Source organism: Notothenia coriiceps, unplaced genomic scaffold, assembly GCF_000735185.1.
Source record: "Notothenia coriiceps isolate Sejong01 unplaced genomic scaffold, NC01 NC01_scaffold00037250, whole genome shotgun sequence".
In the NCBI taxonomy this organism is placed as follows: domain Eukaryota; kingdom Metazoa; phylum Chordata; class Actinopteri; order Perciformes; family Nototheniidae; genus Notothenia; species Notothenia coriiceps.
In genome coordinates, this window is record NW_011369951.1 from 2,617,602 (window position 1) to 2,640,229 (window position 22,628).

At 40.6% G+C, this 22,628-nt stretch overlaps 1 protein-coding gene across 6 annotated transcripts in view; it reads left to right on the plus strand.

The window, feature by feature from the left end:
- Nucleotides 1-22,628, plus strand: part of LOC104966661 (transmembrane and coiled-coil domains protein 1) — a 51,029-nt gene that overhangs the window by 11,592 nt on the left and 16,809 nt on the right. The window contains exons 2-4 of one of the 6 annotated variants that reach the window (XM_010795877.1): nt 4,847-4,892; nt 5,400-5,517; nt 6,039-6,325. In XM_010795877.1, coding sequence (XP_010794179.1) covers nt 5,478-5,517; nt 6,039-6,325 — 327 coding nt within the window. In that variant the 5' untranslated portion in view covers nt 4,847-4,892; nt 5,400-5,477. Of the gene's footprint in view, nt 1-4,846; nt 4,897-5,399; nt 6,326-8,382; nt 8,890-22,628 lie in introns of those variants that run through there. The other 5 variants (XM_010795876.1, XM_010795875.1, XM_010795879.1 and 2 more) reach the window with 5 other exon arrangements.

Here is a 22,628-nt window from a genome sequence, read left to right on the forward strand (position 1 = left end):
CATATACATACACACACACACACACACACACACACACACACACACACACACACACACACACACACACACACACACACACACACACACACACACACACACACACACACACACACACATAGGGTAAATACAATAACGATTGTTCCTATTTCCTGCCTATGCTGTCATTATGCAGCTGCTGAATGAGATATGGTCCAGTTTCTATCGGACAACACACACATACGTGCAGTATGTACACATATGCACATTTCCACACAGTATAATTCCGGCTATTTCTCTCTTTCTTTGCTGTCTTTGTCCGGTAAATACACACACACATTTTCGTGCATGCGCTCACACACAAACATCGCTGCCAGAGCTCTCTGGCCTAATTCCTCTCTTATTGATGTGTGTCTGTCAGTGAAAGAGAGGCACAGCACAAAGAGCAGCGATGGGCCTGTGTGTGGCTCACAGGGAACAAAGAGTGGTCTATTCCACGCCAGCTCCCAGACTCCTCTGGAAACACTGCATGGGCTTGTTTAAGCTATGGCCATATTTTGAGTTTACCGACTGTATGTTCAGCAATGAACAACAACATGGCTGCCAAAGTGTCAAAGCGCACAGGCCAGATTGAGCCCCCACTTGTGTTAGTCATGCTCATCTTGCAACTTTTCTCATAGGATTCAAAGGCTTTATTTGTCATGTGTACAATAGCTAGATCGTAGTTTTGGCAATTCAGTTTAGGCTCCTCAAACATAGAGTAAAAATACATAGAGTAATGGAAATAAAATACTGCAATTGACATAATGGTGTATGTTGTAGTAGTAAGAAAATATATAAATATCAGATCAAACATTTGAGTTACAGATCAAGTCAATTCTGTATACTGTAATAATTTATACAAAATATATAAAGAGTAGAATGAAATAGTCATGAGAAGATGGTGATCAGGTATTTGGTTGTGGAGTACTGTAACTATGGCAATATTTGCATAACAAGACTATAATATTTTACACTGAACTGATAAATAAATAATGTATCTCACTTTACGCTAGATTGCACATTATCTGGTCTACCACATAGCTATTAGGAGCTGTCACTCACCATTGGAACTCTTGGGGCTTATTCTCCTTTTAAATAATCACCTTTGATTGTTTTCTTAGTTTAATACTGATAATGGATGGGATTTTAGAACACCTCAGTGCTACATCTTTATCAAATTAACCTTCGTGCCTGAATGAAATTCAAGTAAACATTTACAGGGAGCTGTGATATTTCTTTATTGTTTAACAAATAAGTCAGGAAGTTAAAGATACAAGATGATTGTTAAGTATTTATAACTAAACTAGATCTCTGATGTTCTGTATTATAATGATTCTTACATGCTTTTCATGGTCTGCAAAATGCCAATGTGAAGTGCTTGGTTCCCAGTCTGCCAGAGCCAGATCTCTGCTGAGCTTTCACCATCTCTCTGGTTCAGCCGGCCAAAGACAATGACAGCAGGACGACTGGCAGCTCTGCTGAATGGAATGAGCTACAGAGCTAAGGACAAGGACCTATGTGTTTGTGTGTATTTATACAAGGGCATGAGTGAGGCTGACACGGTTCCAGAGAGGCCATTGTCCATGTGGTTGTTTGTAATTCACCTTTGACAGTATTGTGACATTTCTGAGAAACATGCTGACTCACTGAGGCCGCTGACCCCGGCTGTCACTGACACCTGTTAGTCGCTGATAATCGCTCTGTTTCTGTGGTGGACAGGGCTTTAGTACAGCAGAATCCATCCATCACTAGGGTGTTTCTGAGGTTGATCCAAGGGGGAATGAAGGATCAACAAAGTATTGCATTTTTGTTTAAATTGTCTAAAGAAGACACGGTTAAACATTTCACTGGTAAAAAAAGTGATAGTGAACTTTCGTTTATCGGTGCACAGAATAGATTACATTAATTGTGCAGAACAGGTCGATCCATCTGGTGTTCCTTTGCGTCATCACTCTCAAGGTGGAACAGTGAACCTTGCTTAAATTAAACAAAGATGCAGGACCTCTCACACAAGCATACACACCAAGCTGACAGTAAATCATTGTCCTCTAAGGCTCCTGAAAGAGGATTTAGTTTGAATATAAAACTGTAGGCAATCAAGCAAACATCCGATCCAGCACTGGGATCATCCTGGGGATGAAGGAGGGGATTTATAGACACAGAGGGAGGGATGGGCACCGGGGTCAGGACAGGGCTTCAGGACAGGACAGGATTAACTAAGGTTTACCCCTCCACTCACCAAACTGAAACAACAGCTCAGTACTCCTCTTCCTAATCACTTACACTTCACTGACTCTGCCAGAAAATGCCACTCATTGTGAGGGTGCCTGCATAGATGCTTGATCAAGTATGCATTTATTCTTGATCATGAGGCATGACTGTCTTCCTACAGTTGTCATACAGGAAGTTCATATCGCAGTAATCATGACACGCCGTTTAATGCAAACGAGTATTTGAATTATTATGTATTCCAACAGGAAGGAAAGAAGGAAGGAAGGAAACATTAAATTGAATTACAGAAAGAGATGGATGCTTAGTCATGTGAAATAATGTATGATTTGCATTGAACTCCATTAGTAATACGAAACTATTTATACATTCAGCATTTTCTTATTTTTAGATAATACAAGAAAAATTTGATTACCGTATATAACAATTTACTAGACATATATTGAATAGAGAGGCGAAGTCCCTCCCCTTCCGGTGGACCTCCATGGGACCTTATTTCGGAAAAATTATGTATTGAAGTCAATGGAGAGAGAAAGATTATTTTCGATCCCGTTTGAATTGTGCCACGAATTACACATATGATGTTTGTCAATTTTAAAAGATAATTTTGCAAGTCAAAAACATTTAAAATGTGTCGTGAAACTGTGAAGTTTTCACTTTTTTTTGTGTGAAACCGCTCAATGAACTACATCTCCCGTCTCGCACCACACACCAAGATGGCCGTCACGTTGGCACATTTCACTTCTTTCTTTCAGAATGAGGCGAAAAGTATTAAAAGAGGTGAATATCACTTCAAGTCTGGGCATGTTGAGAGCTGTACATACACACAAGGGGAGTTAGTCAGTTCTGTAAGAGCCAGCATGCGGGACCGCAACTCTGGGATTTGTAGTCTTTCTAGTTGCGTATTTTTCATAGTCTTATGTTTCAACAGTTTTAAGACAAACTGTGACTTTTTTGACATGGAAATTATTTTTTAAGATTGACAAACATCATATGTGTAATTCATGGCACAATTTAAATGGGATCGAAAGATAATCTTTCTCTCTCCATTGACTTCAATACATAATTTTTCATAAATAAGGTCCCATGGGGCGGAAGTAGATGTGCGTGACTTCGCCACTCTATAGAGTCTTTGCAACTTGTAACTCTAGTGTGTTCTGATACCTTACTGTCATTAGTTAATTATGATGAATTGTATTTCTAATGTAAATAAGACTATAAATACATGGATTCTTTGCTCAGCTGTAATAAGGAAAAAATATCAAGTTGAAGCTCTGTTATTTGTAATCTGAACGCTTGACCGTGCAACATCTCAATATCTACTGACAGCCGCCAGCTAGCAGGTGACTGAATCTGTTCAACACCTGTTCTCACTCTCTCTCTCTCTCCTCTCTCTCTCCTCTCTCTCTCCGTGGCAGTCACATTTAACTTTCACAATATTAACACACAGCCTTTGATTAAGCACATAAGTTAGTATCTTCTATTGAACATAAAACACTCCGACTTAAGACTGGCTTGCTGGGAAAGTTAAAGCTGCTGTGTGAATGTGTTTATGAGCATGAATACGCCCTTTCTTGGCAGTGATAGCGTGGCCATTGTGTAAAGACATATGCTACCTGCAAGTAGCTCCATGCTCATTCTTTTGTCTCTGGACGTCGGTTAAAACTGAACAGTTGATTGTATTCTTAGCGAATGAGAAGGAAGCCTGTCACTGGGTTGTTTGCATACATGTGTGCAAGTGAGTGTGTGTCCCTGTCCATCCAACTTTGTGTTATTCTTCATGAGCTGACAGTACAGCTGGAGGAATATACTTTGAGTGTGTAGCTGTCCCTCCCCAGGGCTCCCAATGTTCCTGCCTTGCTTGTTTTGCTGCTCTCAATGGGAGCAGCTATTTATGCTGCAGGGATGCTGCGGCTTCCTGCCTGCCTGTCTGTCTGTCTTTAGGTGTCTCTCTGAGGAGATCACTGCTCCACTAATAAGGTTCCTTCTTGAGGAAGACGGCTTGTATGTTGTCAGGTGTCCACTCTGGTTTTATTCACTTCGATTCAGCCAGGCAGCTTGCAAGGCTGCCGGAGGTGAACACGCACTGTGTTCTGTGTTTGTGACGCTGCACTTTGTGACCGTTCTTTCTCTGTAGTGCCTCCCACGCTGTGGAAGGATCTGCCCATGCATATCAGACAGGCCTTAACACCGTCTGCTTTTAAATCGCTTCTAAAAACCCACCTCTTCTCCTTAGCGTATTGACATCTTTTAGATTGTTGCTTTTAAATTGTCTATTGTTTTTACTTCTACTTGTTTTATGGTGTGTGAGCTCTGCTGTGTGATTTGTTTGTATGTTTTTGAAACGTTTGTCTCTTGATACCTTCACTTGACAATAAAGGCGTCCCTTTGGGGATTCTGAATTAGCCCTTAAAGGAACACACACACACAAACCGTGCCACTCAATATCACACATCTTCTGTTCCGTGTGCCCAGCAAGTGAACATGATGATTGATTGCAACAGAATGAAATGTCAGTGAATACATTGAAGATTTAAGTTTGAACTCTAAACAGAATCTGCTTCTTTATTTTGTCTCCATCTATCCACCTTCTTCTCAGGTAATCCACAAGAGTGAGTCACACTAGGCTGAGAGTCAGGCTGATGGTAGGTGGGTTTTTCTTCTTCTGATGTGACTCATCTTTCCTTCTCTACATCCTTTCCTTTCTTCTACCAGCTACTTGTGTCTTCATCCCTCTCAAGGTTGTTGTTTATTTTCCTCGCTTCTTTGGACCTGTCTCCTCTTATATTAGTTATCTCTTTTTTTTGAGATCATTGTATCATTCTAGCAAAACTGTAACCAGCTTGTTATCCTTAATCATTTTGTATCTGTTCATGAAACATTGGCCTGATGGGATTTCAAATGATTCAGAGGCCTGGCACAGCTATCAATGAGGCTGCTTGTTTAATAGCATTTTCAACTGATGATATCGCATCAGGCTTGATTCTTTTTCAATTACTATCACATATTGTTTTGGTACTTAATGCTGTCCGGTCCGCAGACAGATTACTATGCAAATGCTCACGAGTTAAAAATAAATTACAGATTTCATGTCATTAGATCTAGGCATTATTCCAGCCTCTCATAATTCGTCTCCTCTCTCTCTGTGCTAGACCATCATGGCCACTTGTTCCTGAATCAAAGATGCATGCTCCCTCTTTGGACTCATCCCTCTGACCGACACTGAGCCGATGCAACCCTCCATCAGACAGTCCCATCTCCACTTCCACTGTACTCTACTGTTTGTAGTCGTCTCTCCATCAGTCATTGTCCCGGTCTGACCCTTTGCATGTCTTAGAGAGAGAGAGAGAGGGGGAAGTGTTAGCTGACTGTTTGATTGGACAATTGCTCCCTGCTATTCATGAGAGTTCAGCAGGGCCACATGCAGCAGGGGGATGACAGTCAAAGGGAGCCAGAGGGGGTGGGCCCCAGTTCTGGTCCTGAGAATGCAGGAGGGTCACAAAGCCCCAGGTTGAAGAGGGCCTTATCCCAGTCAGAGCCCCCCTCTCTCAGTAAGATGAGCCAAAACGCCAGGGAGAGCATTGGGGTTCTTGGCCAGGGACTGAAACAGCTGTTCCAGCAGCAGCGTAAACGCCTGTCCCTCTCTCGCTCCGCCATCCAATCTTCGTCTTCTTCCTCATCTTCTTCTGTAGTGTCAGCAGGTGGCTCCTCCCCCTCTGCCCACGAGGATGCCTTGGGGTCCTGCTGTCCAGAATCTGACCACCTCTCTGCTCCTGTGATTCCCTCTGCAGCTGGCCAGGGCTCAGGCGCTGCGGCCATGATGAGGCGTGGGACCAGCCTGCAGAGCCGCCACAGTAAAGGGTCCGGGTCGGGATCTGGGTGCGGAGACCGAGACCCTCTGCTGAGAGGTAGCCCCCAGGCTCGGCACCGCCGCTACACCCACGATCCACAGCATCACATCAGCCGTCCACGCTCCTCTTCCACTACTGACACCACCCCCAGCAGCCCCACACCGGGATACACTGGAGGGGACGTGGTGCTGTCATCAGGGTACCACTCCACGGAGGAGACGGACAGGGTGAGTGACAGCAGGCTGATCGATGTGTCTCTTCTACCCTTTGATTAGTGTCAGGCCTTGTTTGTCAGTGAACTGTCAATCAAAAGCTGAGGTTCACCTTGTTGTCGATGTGACTTTCAATGCTGCTGTATTAGCTTTGAATGCAGAAAGAAAGTCTGCTGGTGTCTGAACTGCAGACGCTGTCAGATATGCATGGTACAGCTTGCTAACAGTTAAAGTGGACCTATCATGCTATATTTGAATAATATAGTGTAGGACCATACCTATATAAGGCATATTTATACTTTTTATTTTTCAATTTAACACTGTCTTTTCATGGGCTGAGAACAGCACCATCTACAGGCCTGGCATATGTACTACAGCGTCTCCAGCGCTTTCGAACGGCAATGTCCGTGGCTGTCTCCTCCTGATTGGTAGAGTTGCCCCAATAGCCGTAGCGCCACTTCTGTGACGTCATAGAAGTGTTCAAATCTGGATCAGTCTTTATCAGATCCGTTGCAGCCCCTTTTTAAGAGATTTGGGTATGGAGGAAAATAGAGAGGGTTGTGTGTCTGACACTTGGTGAGTTCCCTGGAACACCGGGGACACATATTCATGTATCAAAGACGTACAAAAGTGCATTTTGCATGATAGGTCACCTTTAAGACACATAAGACACTTTCATGCACACAAATACAGTAGATTTGCAATAATCACAACTACAGCCAATTTTAAAGACAATTTAATTACTTTCTTAAAACATTTGTCAGGCTCACTGAAACACTGCCTGGGGTAAACAGGAGTGATGTTTAAATGTTTGCAATACGTGCACCTGTTAATGATTTTAAGTCATACTTGTTTGAAATACATGAGATTGCAATAAAAGTAGTTCTCGAAAATCTCAGCCTTTTTTTAATTTGTTGAGTCCAGCTATCATTTATAAAGTTACATGTTCTACAACTTCTGTGTTGGAGTATAATCGGCATGAATTTGTTGGTGTGTATTGGTATTAGTTTGTTAAAACCTCACATCTCTTTACAATCTAATCTTTAACCTCACATTCAGATTTGTAACTACCTAACCACCTGACTTGTGTTCGTTGTGTCTGCCACCAGAGGTCACTGTGAGATCAGCTAACCAGCTGTGCGCTGCACTGGGCTTGGTTCATGTGGAGGTTGTGTTGTCATGAGATCATGATTTTTGCAGGCTAGACTGATCTTTGTGTAGAGGAAATAAGATGTGCCAAGGCAAGGAATCTGTATCAATGTGTCACAGACGATGGTTGTCTATGAATTAATCAGTGTGCTACGTTTAAATGACTCCTTCCTTTTCCACAAAATTAAGTATGAATAAAGTATGCTTTAGTCCTATGTGAGTGACCCCACCTGGGATGGGGCGGGGCTGAGAGCCAGAAGTCTGTGCTCCTTCAGTCCTGTTGCTATAGACGACCATCAGATAACATGTCTCACATATCTCTATCTATCATCACAACCACCTTCCACATAGCAACACAGCAATGTCATTCAGGTCATGCAATTATTCGCTGTGGATACCCCCAAATTTACAGCCTCGAACTACGCCCTGCTTGGGTTGCCATAGTAACAGCGTGGTTGACCTTGGAGGTGTGTGGAGGTCCTGGGGATGCATAGCTCGTCTAAATATGAGTGAGTACGAGCAGGAATGGGTCTTTTTGTCTTTCCCTTTTTGTTTTTTGTTTCAAAAAGGAACTCCCCCCCCCCTTGTGCTCCCCTCGACTTTCCTTCCTCTTTCCTTCTCTTTCTCTTCCCTGTACCCCTCCCTATGTCCCTTGAGATAGTTAGTATAGACAATCAGCTGGTCCCTCCTCCTCTCCCATCTCCCCCTCCTCCTCCTCCTCCTCCTCCTCTTGCTCTTCTTCCACCACCTCTTCCTCACCCCACCCTTTCGGCTTACTGACAGGAAGCAGGAGGCAACCTTGCCCCGACCTAGATGAGTGAGAGCTGAGCACTGGCTCTGTGTGTGATGCATGTTGTATGAAGAGGATATGGAGGGGGTGTGTGTGTGTGACTTGTAGAACTCACTTTTGTGTGTGTGTGTGTGTGTGTGTGTGTGTGTGTGTGTGTGTGTGTGTGTGTGTGTGTGTGTGTGTGTACTCTAAATCATTTGTGCATTGTTAGCCATGTGGTGTGAGCGTCTTGTCTGAGTGAGTGTGTCTGTGAGAGACAGAGCTCAGGGGATCACTGTGAATACGAGTACAAGGCAACGCAGCTGAGCTTTCTTTATCTCTCTCTCTGCTTGCTCTCCCTCCCTTTTTTCATCTCCGTCTCCCTCTTTTCTCTCTCTCTCTCCTCACTTGTGTTTGCATAGTAGACGAAAGCGGTGTGTACTAGAAGAGTGTGTGCTCATGGATGTTTGGAGAGGAGGGTAGCCTGTGTACCTTCAGTATGTGTGTGTGTGTTTAAATGCAGACTGTACTGTATGTGAGGTTGTGTGTACTTTGTGGGGATATCAGTGCAGGACAGGAGAACAGGGGCTCCAGCTGTGAGTGCGTCAGTCAGTAAGTAAGGATGGTGCAGCGCTTCAGCCTTCGTAGACAGGACTCAAAGGTAAGATTATAAACACAAAAGGTTGTTTAGTTGTTAAAAGCCTGTCTGTCGTCCCATCTTTATGATGCAGCTCCATTCATGGCTAAAGGCTCAGTCACTGGCAAAGCCCCGTGTGGTGGTTGGCATATACTTTCCCATCTCTCATTCTCTCTGTCCTCCAGCTAATTAGTACTGTGGCAATAGTTTGTGTTTCTGTGCTTGAGACGTGCTTGTTAAGGACAGCAGTCAAAGTTTTAAAGACCGATTGATTTGTCAGTTTCAGAAACAATGTACTCTAATATATCTGCCAGAATAAATCATTGTTTAATCTGTAACTTTTTGTTATTCACTTGATGATAGTTTGATCCCTACAGTAACTGAGTAGTCTGTCTTTGGACTTTATCTCAACTCTTGTTAAACAGTAACTACAGCAGTAAAAGCGGCAGACTAGAGATGTCGCCAAGGGGTGTAATGATTTTTAAATATTATGTTTGATTATTGCTGATTGGAGAGCATTTTGACTCCTTTGCAATAACAGGCTAGTTTATTGTGCTCTACAACTATCCATGAGTTTGATGTATCCCTCTGTGGTAGTGCTGTTAAAGGGAGAGGGGCTGCTTTGAGAACTCAGCAGAATGTCTGTTTACAGCCCGCTGTATTGCAGCTGGTGCTCAGCCTGTGGAATTAATTACAATTAGCTGCTAATTAATCGATTGACTGACTACACTCACTGTTCCTCTTCAGCTCTGGTTAGTGCTGCTGGTGAATGTTCAAATGCCTGGAAGCATCATGATGAACATGGGCAGAGGCACAGTCTCACTTTCAGGGTGGAAGGTCTGCTCCCAGACTGATGGAGATCAATCTAGTCTTCCCTCTTTTCTCAGAGGAGTGGAAAGATAAAACAGGACCAAAAACAGAAGGAGAAACTGAAGGGCTGCAAAGTGCAACATGTTTATTGTAAGAGAGGAAGACAGGCAGGAAAGAATCGGGGAGTACGCTCTCGTGGGATATGAGCTCCTGGGTTGACATGAAACAGAAGCCAAGCCTCGAGGCGAGTCCTCTCACACCATAGAAGATGTGCGTGTGAGAGAGACTGAAGCTGTGAGTGTCTTTGGAGAACATATCTCCTGCAGGCTCTTGTCTGCAAAGGCTCACTGACCTTGGATAGATGACCCAGTGTATTTACCCCCAGGCAGCATCTCCACATGTCCACCTGTCTTCCTGCTCATCTTTTGTCTTCCTTTGTCTCTCAGCATATTTTAGTTTTCATGTCAGAGAAAGCATCCCGCCATCTGCTGCATTATTTCCCAAAACATCTCAGAACAAAATGCAGACCAGTAGAGCTGGAATCATGCTGTATGTAGAGCTAATATGAAAACACTCTCAGCAGTGTGGTTTATATTGAATACCTGCATTTTTAAAAGGTATATATTATTTATTTTGAGCTAGGTATTTTATGCAGTGTAGTTCATATTCACATGTCACATTTGCATCATCCTGCCACATTCTCCTAATAGATCAAAAAAAGTCAGAGAAGAATACATCTTTGTTAGTTAGTACGTCATTTGTTAAGAAAAATATAGTAAAACCCCTGGAATAGGGTCTTGTGTCCGAAGTTAATTGATTGTGTTATTTCTGTAAAGTTCAGTTTAATCAAATTTAGAATGGGTCTTGTGCTTTTCATTATGCTTGACCTTAGAGAAGGAAAGAGTTCAATCATGCTAACGCTAAAAAAAACTGGTTGGATTAATTAATTATCAGTAACATATGAGCTCACATTATTTAAAAGAACCAAGAGAAGTGTTGTAATGCATCACAAGGTAACAGAGTAGAGTATTTAGCAGTTTCACTTGACTTTTCCGTCTGATTTTGGGAGGAGGAGACGACCTATGCGGAAACTGCTTTCTTCAGTTTGTCCCGTAATCCATTTGTTTCGAGTGTTTGAGCCGTCTGTGGAAAATACAGCTCTGGATAAAACACTTCTGAAGAATGAACACTGAAGGAAACTGTCTGCAATTGTAGCAAAGGTGGTGAAGACAATTTCACGTCATCACCAAACTCTATTCTTTTGATTGAAGGAGTAGCAGAAATCTACATATTAAGTGTTGAATAAAACACCATTTCTGTTCAAACTCCTTCTGTTTACCCTTTTTAAAAGCCATGTTTTGTTAGAGGGATTTGTAGGTTCCCAGGAAGAATAGTCGTTTCTGCACTAATTATCTATGTTGTGTATTTAAATCATACAATATAATGTACTTCAAGGCTGCTATTAATAGGATTTCTTACATGCAGAAATGATTCCTCTATATTCGGAAATGCAGATTCACTTAGGAAAGAAGTGTTCCCTTTTCTTGTAGTCCACCTTTCCTGTGCTGTAGAGAGCAGGAAGGAGCAGTGGGTGGTGCACAATATCACCTGGTCCCCTGAGGCTTGTTCTGTCCCTCTAGTTTTAACATCCTCATCATTGCTCTCTCATCATCATCATCATCATCATCATCATCATCATCATCATCATCATCATCTCTCACCTCCCCAGGCTACTGGCTCTGTGTTGACGAAAGCTTGTGTGCCATTTTGCTGCTCATCTTGAAATGATGCTGGTGTCATTTAAACAGCTGTAAAAGACGAACAAGGTATTGATAGGTCACATTTAAATGATGTACAACCAGATGCATATGATAACTACCAGGTTCTATCAAAGCACTTCCACTGCAGTTCCATCCAGTCTCGGTAAACACAGTCACAGGAGCAGTCAAACCTGTGTATAATCAAACAACCCAGTTTCGATTGACTTCCAGCAGCCATGGGGATGATGAAGCATGTGCTGTTCGTCGCCACCGGAGATGATGTCACTCCACAGATGTTTGCCAACTACCAGCCCGTAGCTAATTGTTTGGCAGGCGCTGTGCATGTGTGAGAGTTGCCGGTATCACTGAAACATCATGACTCAACGGTTTAAAGTAGTTAACACTAACTATGAGATCCTATAACAGTGTTTCAGTCAATTGAAGAAGTAACTTAAAGCCCTATGTGCACTGTTTCCCTCCTTCTGTGTAATCTGTCCCTCTTTCCTGTCCTCTCTGTTTTATCCCTTTAGTCGTTGGCCCTTCCTGTCTTTTCTCTCTTCTCTTTTATCACTAAGCTCAAACAAACAAAATACTCCTCCTCTCTCTATGTGGCCTTTTTCTAAAACGAGTGTAAATATCACCTTGCCTACTTATTTCCTGTCCACTAAATCAATAGTGTATACATGTGTGGATGTATGTGTGGCAAGGAGGCAGTCATTGATCAGAAGAACAATCACTATTATTGACTGTGATTCAAACACAATGGATCTCCTGATCTGGCACTTTATTCTTGTCCTCTGCTTTTATCTTACATTACGTGTCTGTCAAATGAACAAAGGGGTTAGGCCGCCATGGCAGATCTCAATATTATTATTGTTATTCAAAATCCAATGGCAGCACGGACATAATAGTTCTTATATCTGTTGGTCTTGTAGATGGCCATTAAATGATTTCCAAAAATTTATTTGTGCAAACAAAATGTTCTTCTCAAATGTATCCTCCTAACTAGGTGAAGGCAGTGGAGAGCGGTCTTTAAGCTTCTACACTATTGTAAAGTTATTCTTACAGGTGTATTGGCGAGGGGTTCAGGAGGTAGAAGTGAATGATTCACTGATTCATTAATAATGAAACTGTGATTTGGATATATTAATTATTGTAGACATCGTTGGTGGTTCATAGTAGTCTAAAGTGCCTTCCTGAGGGAAGCAATTCAATAGATGAGATTGGTCATTTGTCAAGAGCTTGTAATGTGTGAACGCAAACTTTCCCAAAAGACACGGCTTAAAGACGAGATACTTTCCACCAGATTCGTTGTACAACATTAGGAGTATATCCTGGCTCACACAGAGTCACTCAACTTCCTGTTTAGTATTGCTTTAAAACATATGTGTTTTATAAGGGTTGAATAAAAGAAAAAGCTAACCATCACTAAACTGAAGACTGACTAGTGTTTGGCGTAATGACGTTAAGCTGTATCATTAACCAGTTGGTAATAGTAGGGTGTTTACTGACGTATTAAAACGTTCAAATGTGTTCAGTATTAAATATTTTGACAAGGATAATCTTGATGATAATTTTTTTATATTGACTGATTTCTAGTGTGTTTTCTATAGTCTCAGGCTTTAAGTTGCTATCATTATAAACTAAGTAGTTAAACCAACTATCCATTTCAACAGGGTACCCTATGGATGATAGGGGTTGACATGAGCCTGGTGTAATGTTTAGTGGATATGACCATTTCTTTCTCACAGCCTGTCTCTCATCTGTGTCCAGTGCTCAGCGGAGCAGGTTGCCCATCTCCATGGTAACAGGGTAATGTTCAAAGAGGGCTGTAGCAGATTTACTGAGCTGAATGCTCTCGAGTTCAACGTCTGATCTTGAGCCACCTCATCCGCCTCTCTGGTGGAAAACTAACCTCTTAAAATGTGGGAAAAGTGTCATCTAAGCAATTTGCCAAATATGCTGACTTTGTTTTAAATATTGTTTGTTCTAAACCTCGCAAGTAAGCTTTTTATTTTGTCAAATATTTCTAGAGCTGCACAGGAGATGCTAGAATGGCACCCCACCGCTTAGATCTCATTGCCAAAGAGACGTTGTTTCCTGCTCCTTTACAAAATAATTGTAAATTGTGCGCGGGTATGCGTTTGTAAGCATCATGTGCATGAGTGTCTTTGTGTTTGTGTGTGTGTGAACTCTCCACCCAACTGTTTGTGCTCCCTTTGAAGTGTAGCCCCAGCCTGTTTAATTAGGCTGTTGAATATTCATATGCGATTATACATATAGGCCAACGCCCATATCCAGTTCTGCTAGCTATTAGCATTCAACAGAGGGAACACGTTTAAGCTACCACGAGCACACACACACACTTTCTAACTTGCATAACTAGCTGATTTGTGCGTGAAACAATTAAGGCGAGTGGGAAGGTGTGAACGGACTAAGAAAATAAATGGGGGAATTAGGTGCTGGAATTTTTGAAAGATAAATATGTGTGTTGATAAGCAAGATGGACAGTCATGTTGAAAGAGAGAGGGATAAAGGGTGTACGTTTAAAGGCTCTTCTTCTAGGCAGTTTTTATAGGTTTCTAATCTTGGTCTGAAAGAGGAAGGAGTCTGCTGTCGCTCTGCCTGTGTCCCTGCTGCTATTTATAGACAGATGTCTGAACCAGTGTGGGTCAAGTTGACTTTTCAAGGGCATTCAAATGGATTCATATTTTTTAAAGAAAGAAAAACTCAGATAATTCTGTCAAATAGACTAATATTCCACCACTTGAGAAGCAGATCTAAATCTTACTACTGATAAGTGATGAATGAAATGCATGCATTCATGTTAATTAAAGGAACATTACATTGATTTGCAACATATACTTTAACTGGTGATTATAGTTATTATATGTGTGTGGCACTTTCATCTTTAATGAATATTTGTAAGTTTATTGTGTGTCATGTCGGCTGTGGTGAGTCACTATGGGTCATTCTTTGTGTATTTATTTTTGGCCTGCAGCTGGTCCTTCCTCTTTGGGCTGGTGTGTGTTTGTGTGTGAAAGAGGACATTGCTGTGGGCATGCACGTGTTTTCTCAGCCGTTGCAGAATTGCCACATACTTGGTCAGTCACTGAGGATGTTCTGCTCACCCTTAACCCACATGTCTGTTCCTCAGGCACTGTCCTTTAGCTAGATTCATTTCTACAGTCTACATTGTTTGCTTTGACCTAAGCAACTGTCAGTTTTAAGAATGAAAATGACTTCCTTGACTTGTTATTAGAAAAACACCACAGTGCACCTCCTAATGACAAAGTGATGCTTGAGTTTCTGTGCTTTGTCATGAGAGGTTAGTAGATTGTTTGCAAAAGGAAATTGCCCCTTCTGAGAGAGGGAGAGCAGAGAAACAGGCAGACCCACTCAGACAGGACACACACTGCATCCCTGCCACACCCTGCTCAGTCCATATCATTTGTGTGATTCTGATGAATAATGGATGAGGCCATAGATCGCTGAGCTCAGCTCTGCTCCACTGACCCACTTACAAACATGCACATACACAATCCAAATTTGATCATAACCTCTGGGGAAATATTGTCATATTTTATCTCCATTTATAACCGGTTCCAACTCTCTCATTCTCATGTGTGTCAGACAGTAGGAATCCTAGGAATCTTTCTTCTTTTTCACTGTTTGAATCCCATCGGAAAGGGTCACCGTCCCACTGAAATAGCACCTCTATAATACTGAAACAACAGTTGCAGTGTGTTTGTTTTTGTTCAGGCAAATAATCCAGTTGTTTGAAAATGTTCCATCTGAAATAATAAATCATCACAAACATGCTTTTTCACCATGCTGACATAGACTTGCATATTTCATGACTTTTCCTAATCTCTTCTGACAATCTCCTGTATTGAATTATTATATAGCCTCGTTTTCCACCCCCTCTTTTGCCGTGTCTCCTGTTCATCTCCTTGGCATATCTTTCCTTCCTCCCTGTTCTCAGTACCTGTGTGCCTTGCTGTGACTCCCACATCAGGTCTGAGTTGTGTTACGTAAATTGCTGCATGTCCGTAGGAGGAGAGACAAATGCAATAAAAAATAGGGTTATCGAAAGGAAACTTGTAATGAAATGTGCAATAAAAACAATGACCTGCAATGTAGAGAATGTTCTATACAGCAGAGGACACACATTGTGTTGCAGTTTATGGTCTAGCTCCCCCTTGTGGATAAAGGCTTTCTTTCATTGTTATATTCATATAGGCAGTAGTTGATTATGATATACATTGATTATAACACTCTGTTTTGATAGTACACAAATCCACATTCAGCCTTTGAATAGCAAATCACCAAGCCTTGTACAAGGGAATATCTTATTGTGTTTACCTTCTGTGTTCAGTTTGCATCAGACATGGAGGTGCTGCTTTCAGTTTGATCTGATCGCAAAAAGTCTGCTTCAGTTCATGAGAATGACCTCTACGTTTTTTTAAATAACAGCTGACAAGCGCTGATGAGAACTTCCTATCAGCGAAATGACACATCCTATTATCTGTCCTCCTGTTTTGAAGTATTCTGCTTACTAGTGGCCGAATTAAAACAGTGACTCCTTGCTAAAACTTCACAAACAGTACCCAGGCATCTGACTATTAAAAAAAGGTTGTTTTAAATCGGATAGCAAGGTCAACTGAGGGTCACAATGAGTGGTATGGGGTTGGGTGGAGAAAACAAATAAAGCTGGGAAAGGGCCAGCCCAAATAATCTTTCAGGGCCAAAAAGCTGGCACTGTTTGTTCTGGATTTGTCATCTTCCTGCTTATGAATAGGCTGGCAGTGTGTTTGGGACTGCATACTGCCCATTGGTACTCTGGGTATTGTAAAGCTGCAGCCAGACAAACACACATTTGGGCAAATGCCCTTTCCGTTTCAATGTTGTATAACCAGAATGGGCTGAGTACAAAAATATCAAAATGACAACATAGACGTTGCAGTGCCTGATGGGATGGGCGCTGGATCAGAAAAAACAGAATAAGAACAGCAGCTTCAAATCTTTTATACGGTTCTTACTCAGTTATTTGGTGTGCGGATCTATCTGTTCTTACTGGGTATAAACAGAGGCAGTTCCAACTAACAGCAACCGCCACAAATGGAGAGATTTTGTTTTTGCCCACGTACCCACTCTGTTTCTCTTCATATACACCCACTGCACACACGTTGTTTTACCCTGTGTACCAACACTGGCTTTGTCTCTTACAATATCACACCTGCACATTCATACTCTTACATATACAGGAAAAATAGGAAAACTTTCTACATAACGACCCAACCATTTTTCGACGTAATTAAATAACATAGACATTTTATACTTAGATAACTTACCACACTGTATACTGTGCAGGACAAACAAAAAGTCTAAAGGATCTCAACTGATAATGGGCCAATTTATTTCTATGTCTAGCTCTACTGGGGGTATTCAGTTTATTCTGCCTAAAGGTCCAGCAGTTTTGCTTCATTTACTTTCAAAGGTTCACTGTACTGTACGTAGCAAACTCTAGCAAACCCTCATTCTAGGGCTGCTCGATTATGGCAAAAATCATAATCTCGATTATTTGGGTCAATAATTGTAATTGCGATTTATTAAATGCAATTATTCATTGACTCTGAAAACATCCATTTATTGGAGAAAAAAAATGTGAACAGTATGTTTTTAACAGTTGATTACCCTGAACTTTTCTCCAATAAATGGATGTTTTCAGAGTCAATGAATAATTGCATTTAATAAATCGNTGTAATTTCAAACCAAAACTAAGGCCTCAGGATGATTTTAAGACTTGAACATGGTAATTTTTGTTTTGTAACATGAATACAACATTTAAAAAAAGTATTTATAAAAAAATAAAAAAAACATCCCGATCCCTGATTTTTTTCTCCCGATTACGATCTTTTGAAAATCACGTGATCGGCTCCGATTCCCGATCACGTGATCGGATCGGGACATCTCTAGTTCCTTGTAGTCTCAGGTGCAGTTACATATTAGCTAATCATTTTATTTTCCTGCATTCAGTCAAAAAAAAATACAGAGAAATGTGAATGGAAGCTCAGAAAATTCAACAGAGGGTTTTGAAGTGTAAAATCAATTCAAAGGTATCTGTGTTTCTCTTAATGAGTCACAACCCTCCTCATAGTGGTATACATGAATGCAATTATATTCAGATTAATAGGCTGCACTGCAGGTGATTCATATTAAAGTAAATGCATATGATTGTTGTATGTATGACAGAGTGCAATTCTTGAAAAAACACAGTCAGAAGGATCTTGTAACTCTAAGTCTGAGTTTAAGGTCCTCTCTAGGTACTATGTTCCCCTTAATGAGGAACAGAGGGGGTTGTCATTACATTGTGTGGGGAAATATAATCTATGGAATACCAAATGCAACTGTTGTGCAGTGGTTAACTTTATTTTTTCACCATAAACAACTTCGAACCACTGTAAAATTACTATTTCATTATATAAATAAATGTCTTCTATATGTTGGCTCTCTAAAGTTATGTCTAATAGCTCTGACAAACCTTAATGTGTTTTGTGTCAGTGTTTATTGGACTTTCTCTACCGGTAAAAATGTTTAATTTATGTTATGCCTCAAGGGATCTGCACCTTAGTCTCATCAAACCTTGCAAACAATTGCTAATAACATCAACATTGTACAGGCTTATGAGAATATTAGTCGGTTTATTTGATAAAATATCTGTCTGTTGAAATGGTAATAAGCCCCTAAGATTTTATATGTTAAACATTCTTCATATTTCTATCAGTAATTTCACTTTCTTCATAACTACAGCAAATATTCTAGCTTAACATCTTTATTCTGAGCGAGAAATATGTCACAGTGAATCTGTTTGCATTCATAACACCCAGTTATTAATCCTCAGTCTCCCTCACCATTTGTCTTTCTCTCAATTACTTAATTTTCAATTTTTCTTCCAGCTGTTTGCATTATTCCCAATTGTGTCACCGGCAATTTGTTCTTCCCTATTCTCTTTCTCAATCTATTCTCTTCTTTTTAGTGATCTATTCTCACATTAATTAATTAATTAATTGTTGCCTCTTTGTTTTATGCATTAGGAGTTTATAAGATAGTGACTGAAAGTGAAGGCTTACAGTTACTCGAAATAAACTAAATTTAGATCTGTCTTTTGAGGATATGCACTTGAAGGAAACAATGCTGTCAAAATTATTTCCTCCTCTGCCTACATTTTGGTAAGCAAGACAATGATGTCAGCATCCAAACAACTGCGCTTTAAATGGGCACTTTTTGTTCACCTTACAGCCCTATAGAGAACTCAAAAAGCAAAACCTTAAAATGATTTGGAGTTGAGGCAGTTAAGGCCAACTTGAATTTTTTTTTTTGGGAAACATAATTGCTGTCTTGCGTTTTCTTGATGCATGAATTAACCTTGTCATAGAGAACTTGATTTGGAACAATATGACTGAAATACATGATTGTACATCAGGGAGGAAATAGTTTGTTTATGCCATATTGCTTTGTTTTGTTAGAGGCAATAATCCTTGAGATTCCAATAATACATCTCCATTCTGCACTTAATAGTTCTTTCAAGGTCACATTGGGGGCTGCAGTCTATCTCAGTGTACGCCGAGTGAAACAGATATCCACCTGGTTGCTACTCAATGGCAGGGTTCATATTATACCATTACATTCACGTACACGGGTACATTTACTGCCAGCAAGTCACCCGGCTTACATATCAGTTGACTCTGGGGTGGAAACCAGAACATCTGGAAGAAACCCATCCCTTCTAGTAACAGCAATATACAGTGCTATGATCTTATTATAGAAATTGAAAATAATATTATATGGATACTAAATTGTGTCACAGCCCTTTGGAGTCTGAATCTGACATACAATTAGCTTCTGTGTGAGGCATCCCAGACTTTTAAGTTAGTACTAGCTCCCAAGGTATTGTGACGTAGTACTGTATAAAAGGCCGACAGATTGTAAGGGGGGGAAGGGAGGATGGATGCGATAACAAAACACAGCTTATCACCAAGGACACACTTTTTGTGCTCAGTGTGACAAAAGTTTAAGTTACGGAGCATCAAAGTCCAAACTCAACCATTTTTACAAAAATATTTTTTTGTTTAAATTCACGACATTAACCAACTGTTTACTACTATCATAGTGGAGGGTCCCAGGGAGGCGTGTGGTGTAGTGGGTTGTGCGTTGGTGTTCGGATCAGGGGATCAGGTTCAAACCCCACTGCAGTCAGCATGTCGTTGTGTCCCTGAGACACTTCACCCCAAATTGCTCCTGTGGGGATTGCCCACAGTATTGAGTATGTAAGTCGCTTTGGATAAAAGCGTCTAACAAGTGACATGTAATGTAATGAGGGTCATAGTTTTTTGACGTGAAGCTAAATCCTAGGGATAAATAAAGGTTAATCTTCCTCATGTGACAAGTTTGTTATGAGAACAGGTTGGCTTTTATTAAGTCACAGTGAAGGGTTCAGTGTTCCACATGTCAGCACTTGCACTGTATGAGAGCTAGTATCTGGAGCTTATCTGACCTTATCTGAGGACACATTAACAACTGCTGTTCAGTGTCAGTGTCAACACATCAGCACCTTCCCAGACTGACCAGTCTGCCAGTATCTTTCAAAACTCACATGAACACTTAAAATGTTAGGAAAACTTGAGCATTTTCATAGTTAGACTAAACAAATAGAAGACAACACTTATATCCAATCTTATAGGAATGACTGAGGGGAACCACTTATACATTAAGATACACATATTTGAAACAGGCTCTTTTAACTGACTGCAATGTAACAAATGGAAAATCGGCTTATTCCTCAAAAGCACTGCCTGCTTTTTTTACTTGGAAGAAAATGCAATGCATGGTAAATTGTTTGGGTTTTGCCCAAAAAGCAATATATACATCACAACCTCCACGGTGTCAAGGCCAATTCAATCACAGGCAGGCATGTCCACTGGAGCCAAATCTATCTCTTACCCCTGTGTCTAAAGGTGAAGTCTGCTGAGAGTTGAGCTCATTTTGATAGGTTCCCTCGGGAGAACAGCTATTGAGAAAGCCAGCCTGCACTGTCTTTATGAAGACGTCCAAAAACTTTAGCAAATAAACACTTTTCTTCCCTTTGGCACTGTACTTTACAGTCGGTTTGATATCTTCCAAGGATTTCAGCAGACATATAGTACAGCAAAATGGTAGTTATTAAGAATATTCATATTGTGTTACCCTTTTTAACATGTCAGTTGAACAGGTCAGCATGATCAGTCCAAGCTTGCCAAATTCATCAATACCTCCATTGAAGACCACAATAAAATGGTCCTTAGAGGGCTCTGGCTGGCGATAAGATAAGTGAAAACATGCAAAGGAAACACAGGATGACGTAAAACATAAAATCTGAAGCATCTAAACTACATTAAGACTCTACTCAGAGCAAACCCTGTATGAAAGGTCAAAAATGTAATAAAGACATCTCCCTCTGTGTTATTCTGCATAAAAAACAAATTAGACACATTTTGGAAACATGTGAGAAACCCATTTAGTGACACTCCTTCACCTTGACCTAAGATCTTCTCTTTTCATTGCCTAGGTGCAATTTCATGAAAAATGTTCAGACTTCATATTTTGCGGTAATGTGTTTAGAGTGGGCACACTCAGAAAAATGTAATCAAAATGACAGAATGTTTCAATTTGGAGGAAATAAATAAACAAAAGGACACATATTTTGAACTGCATTGTTGGTTCAAATGTCTCCGTAATGTTCAATGTTACCTCTTTTTATTAAAACAGAGCAAGAGCAAACTTTAAAATGGTTGCTTCTCTCCATGCAATATATGAGTTTTCAGTATTTATGTTGATCTCCTCCCTTTTATGTTTCAGTAATATTTTCTTGCAACTGGCAATTTAATTTTGTTATACAGAATGATGCTTAATTGCGAGAGGTTACTTGTCAGAGGTGAACATATGTTATTTTGTGCATTCAAACCCACAGTGCTGCTGTTATTCAGATGAGAACAGTCTTGTTTAAAATTAAACATTTAAAGGTACTCCTTAACATTGACAGTGTGTCTTGAAAGCAACAAGACAAGGTGTCAGAGTAAAAGTAAAATGCGGTCTTACTTATCTCTGAGCTACAGTAAGTGATGTGCAACTTTCCTCTGTGTGTGTGTGGCTGTCATCCCCTCGTCCAAAGATGCATAGATCAGTAGATTTGAAACTCTTAGGTAGCCCCTTGATGTGAACTGATGGCAATATGTGTTTCCCTGTGGCAAACTGTGTCTATCACAACTGGACCTTCTGAAGACACACACACACCCCCCGCCGCCGCCGGCGTATTTATTTAATTAAATCAATTTTTTGTTTGTTTTATCCGAGTGTTTCAGGGTATTCTCTGAATACCCTGAAGGCCCTGACGGTTCACCACTGGTGTTTACAGCCCTTCAATAGACAGCCTATTGGTTTATAATTTGTCCGTCTTTCACCCGGTTCATGCTTGTGTTAGCAGCCAAAGCCTCCCACAGCCCTGATTAGGAGATATGGTATACTGATAATCAAAGTACATATGGATTACCAGATAGATGGATACATGTCTTCTGTTGTTGACACAATATAAACTGATATTGCCATTCTTTCCTGGTTCCTACTTTTTACTTTCAGTTATAACTCCATGTTAAATCCTTTATTGTTTTCTACTGCTAACAAATCAATGAGCTCCTGCTTTTAATTACTTTCAAGTCTATAAACAAATCCCTTACAGTTGATTGCAGCAATGGAATATTGGCATTTGCCTTTGTTTCATAATTGATAGGTTTACACAATTTTGCGAAGGCTTCAATAAACATAACCAAAAAACATAACTTAAATGGGAGAGATACATGAATGAGTATTTAGGCCTTTGGTGTCAAAACCTCGACACAGACTGGAGAACCCAAATGCACGACCCAGAGAAAAAGTCTTGAATGCAACAAAAATGTATTTTAATTTCAAAGAACAAAAATACCTCTTAACAGAGTAGGTAACAGAGTAGGTACTAGAATAACGAAAAGCGCTCACAAGGAGGAAAAAACAAAGCGTAACAAAAAAGGAACTTAAAGGTCCCATTTCATGGCCATTTCCACTGATCATAATTCCTTGGTTGAGGTCTACTAGAATAGATTTATATTGTGCAATTTTCCA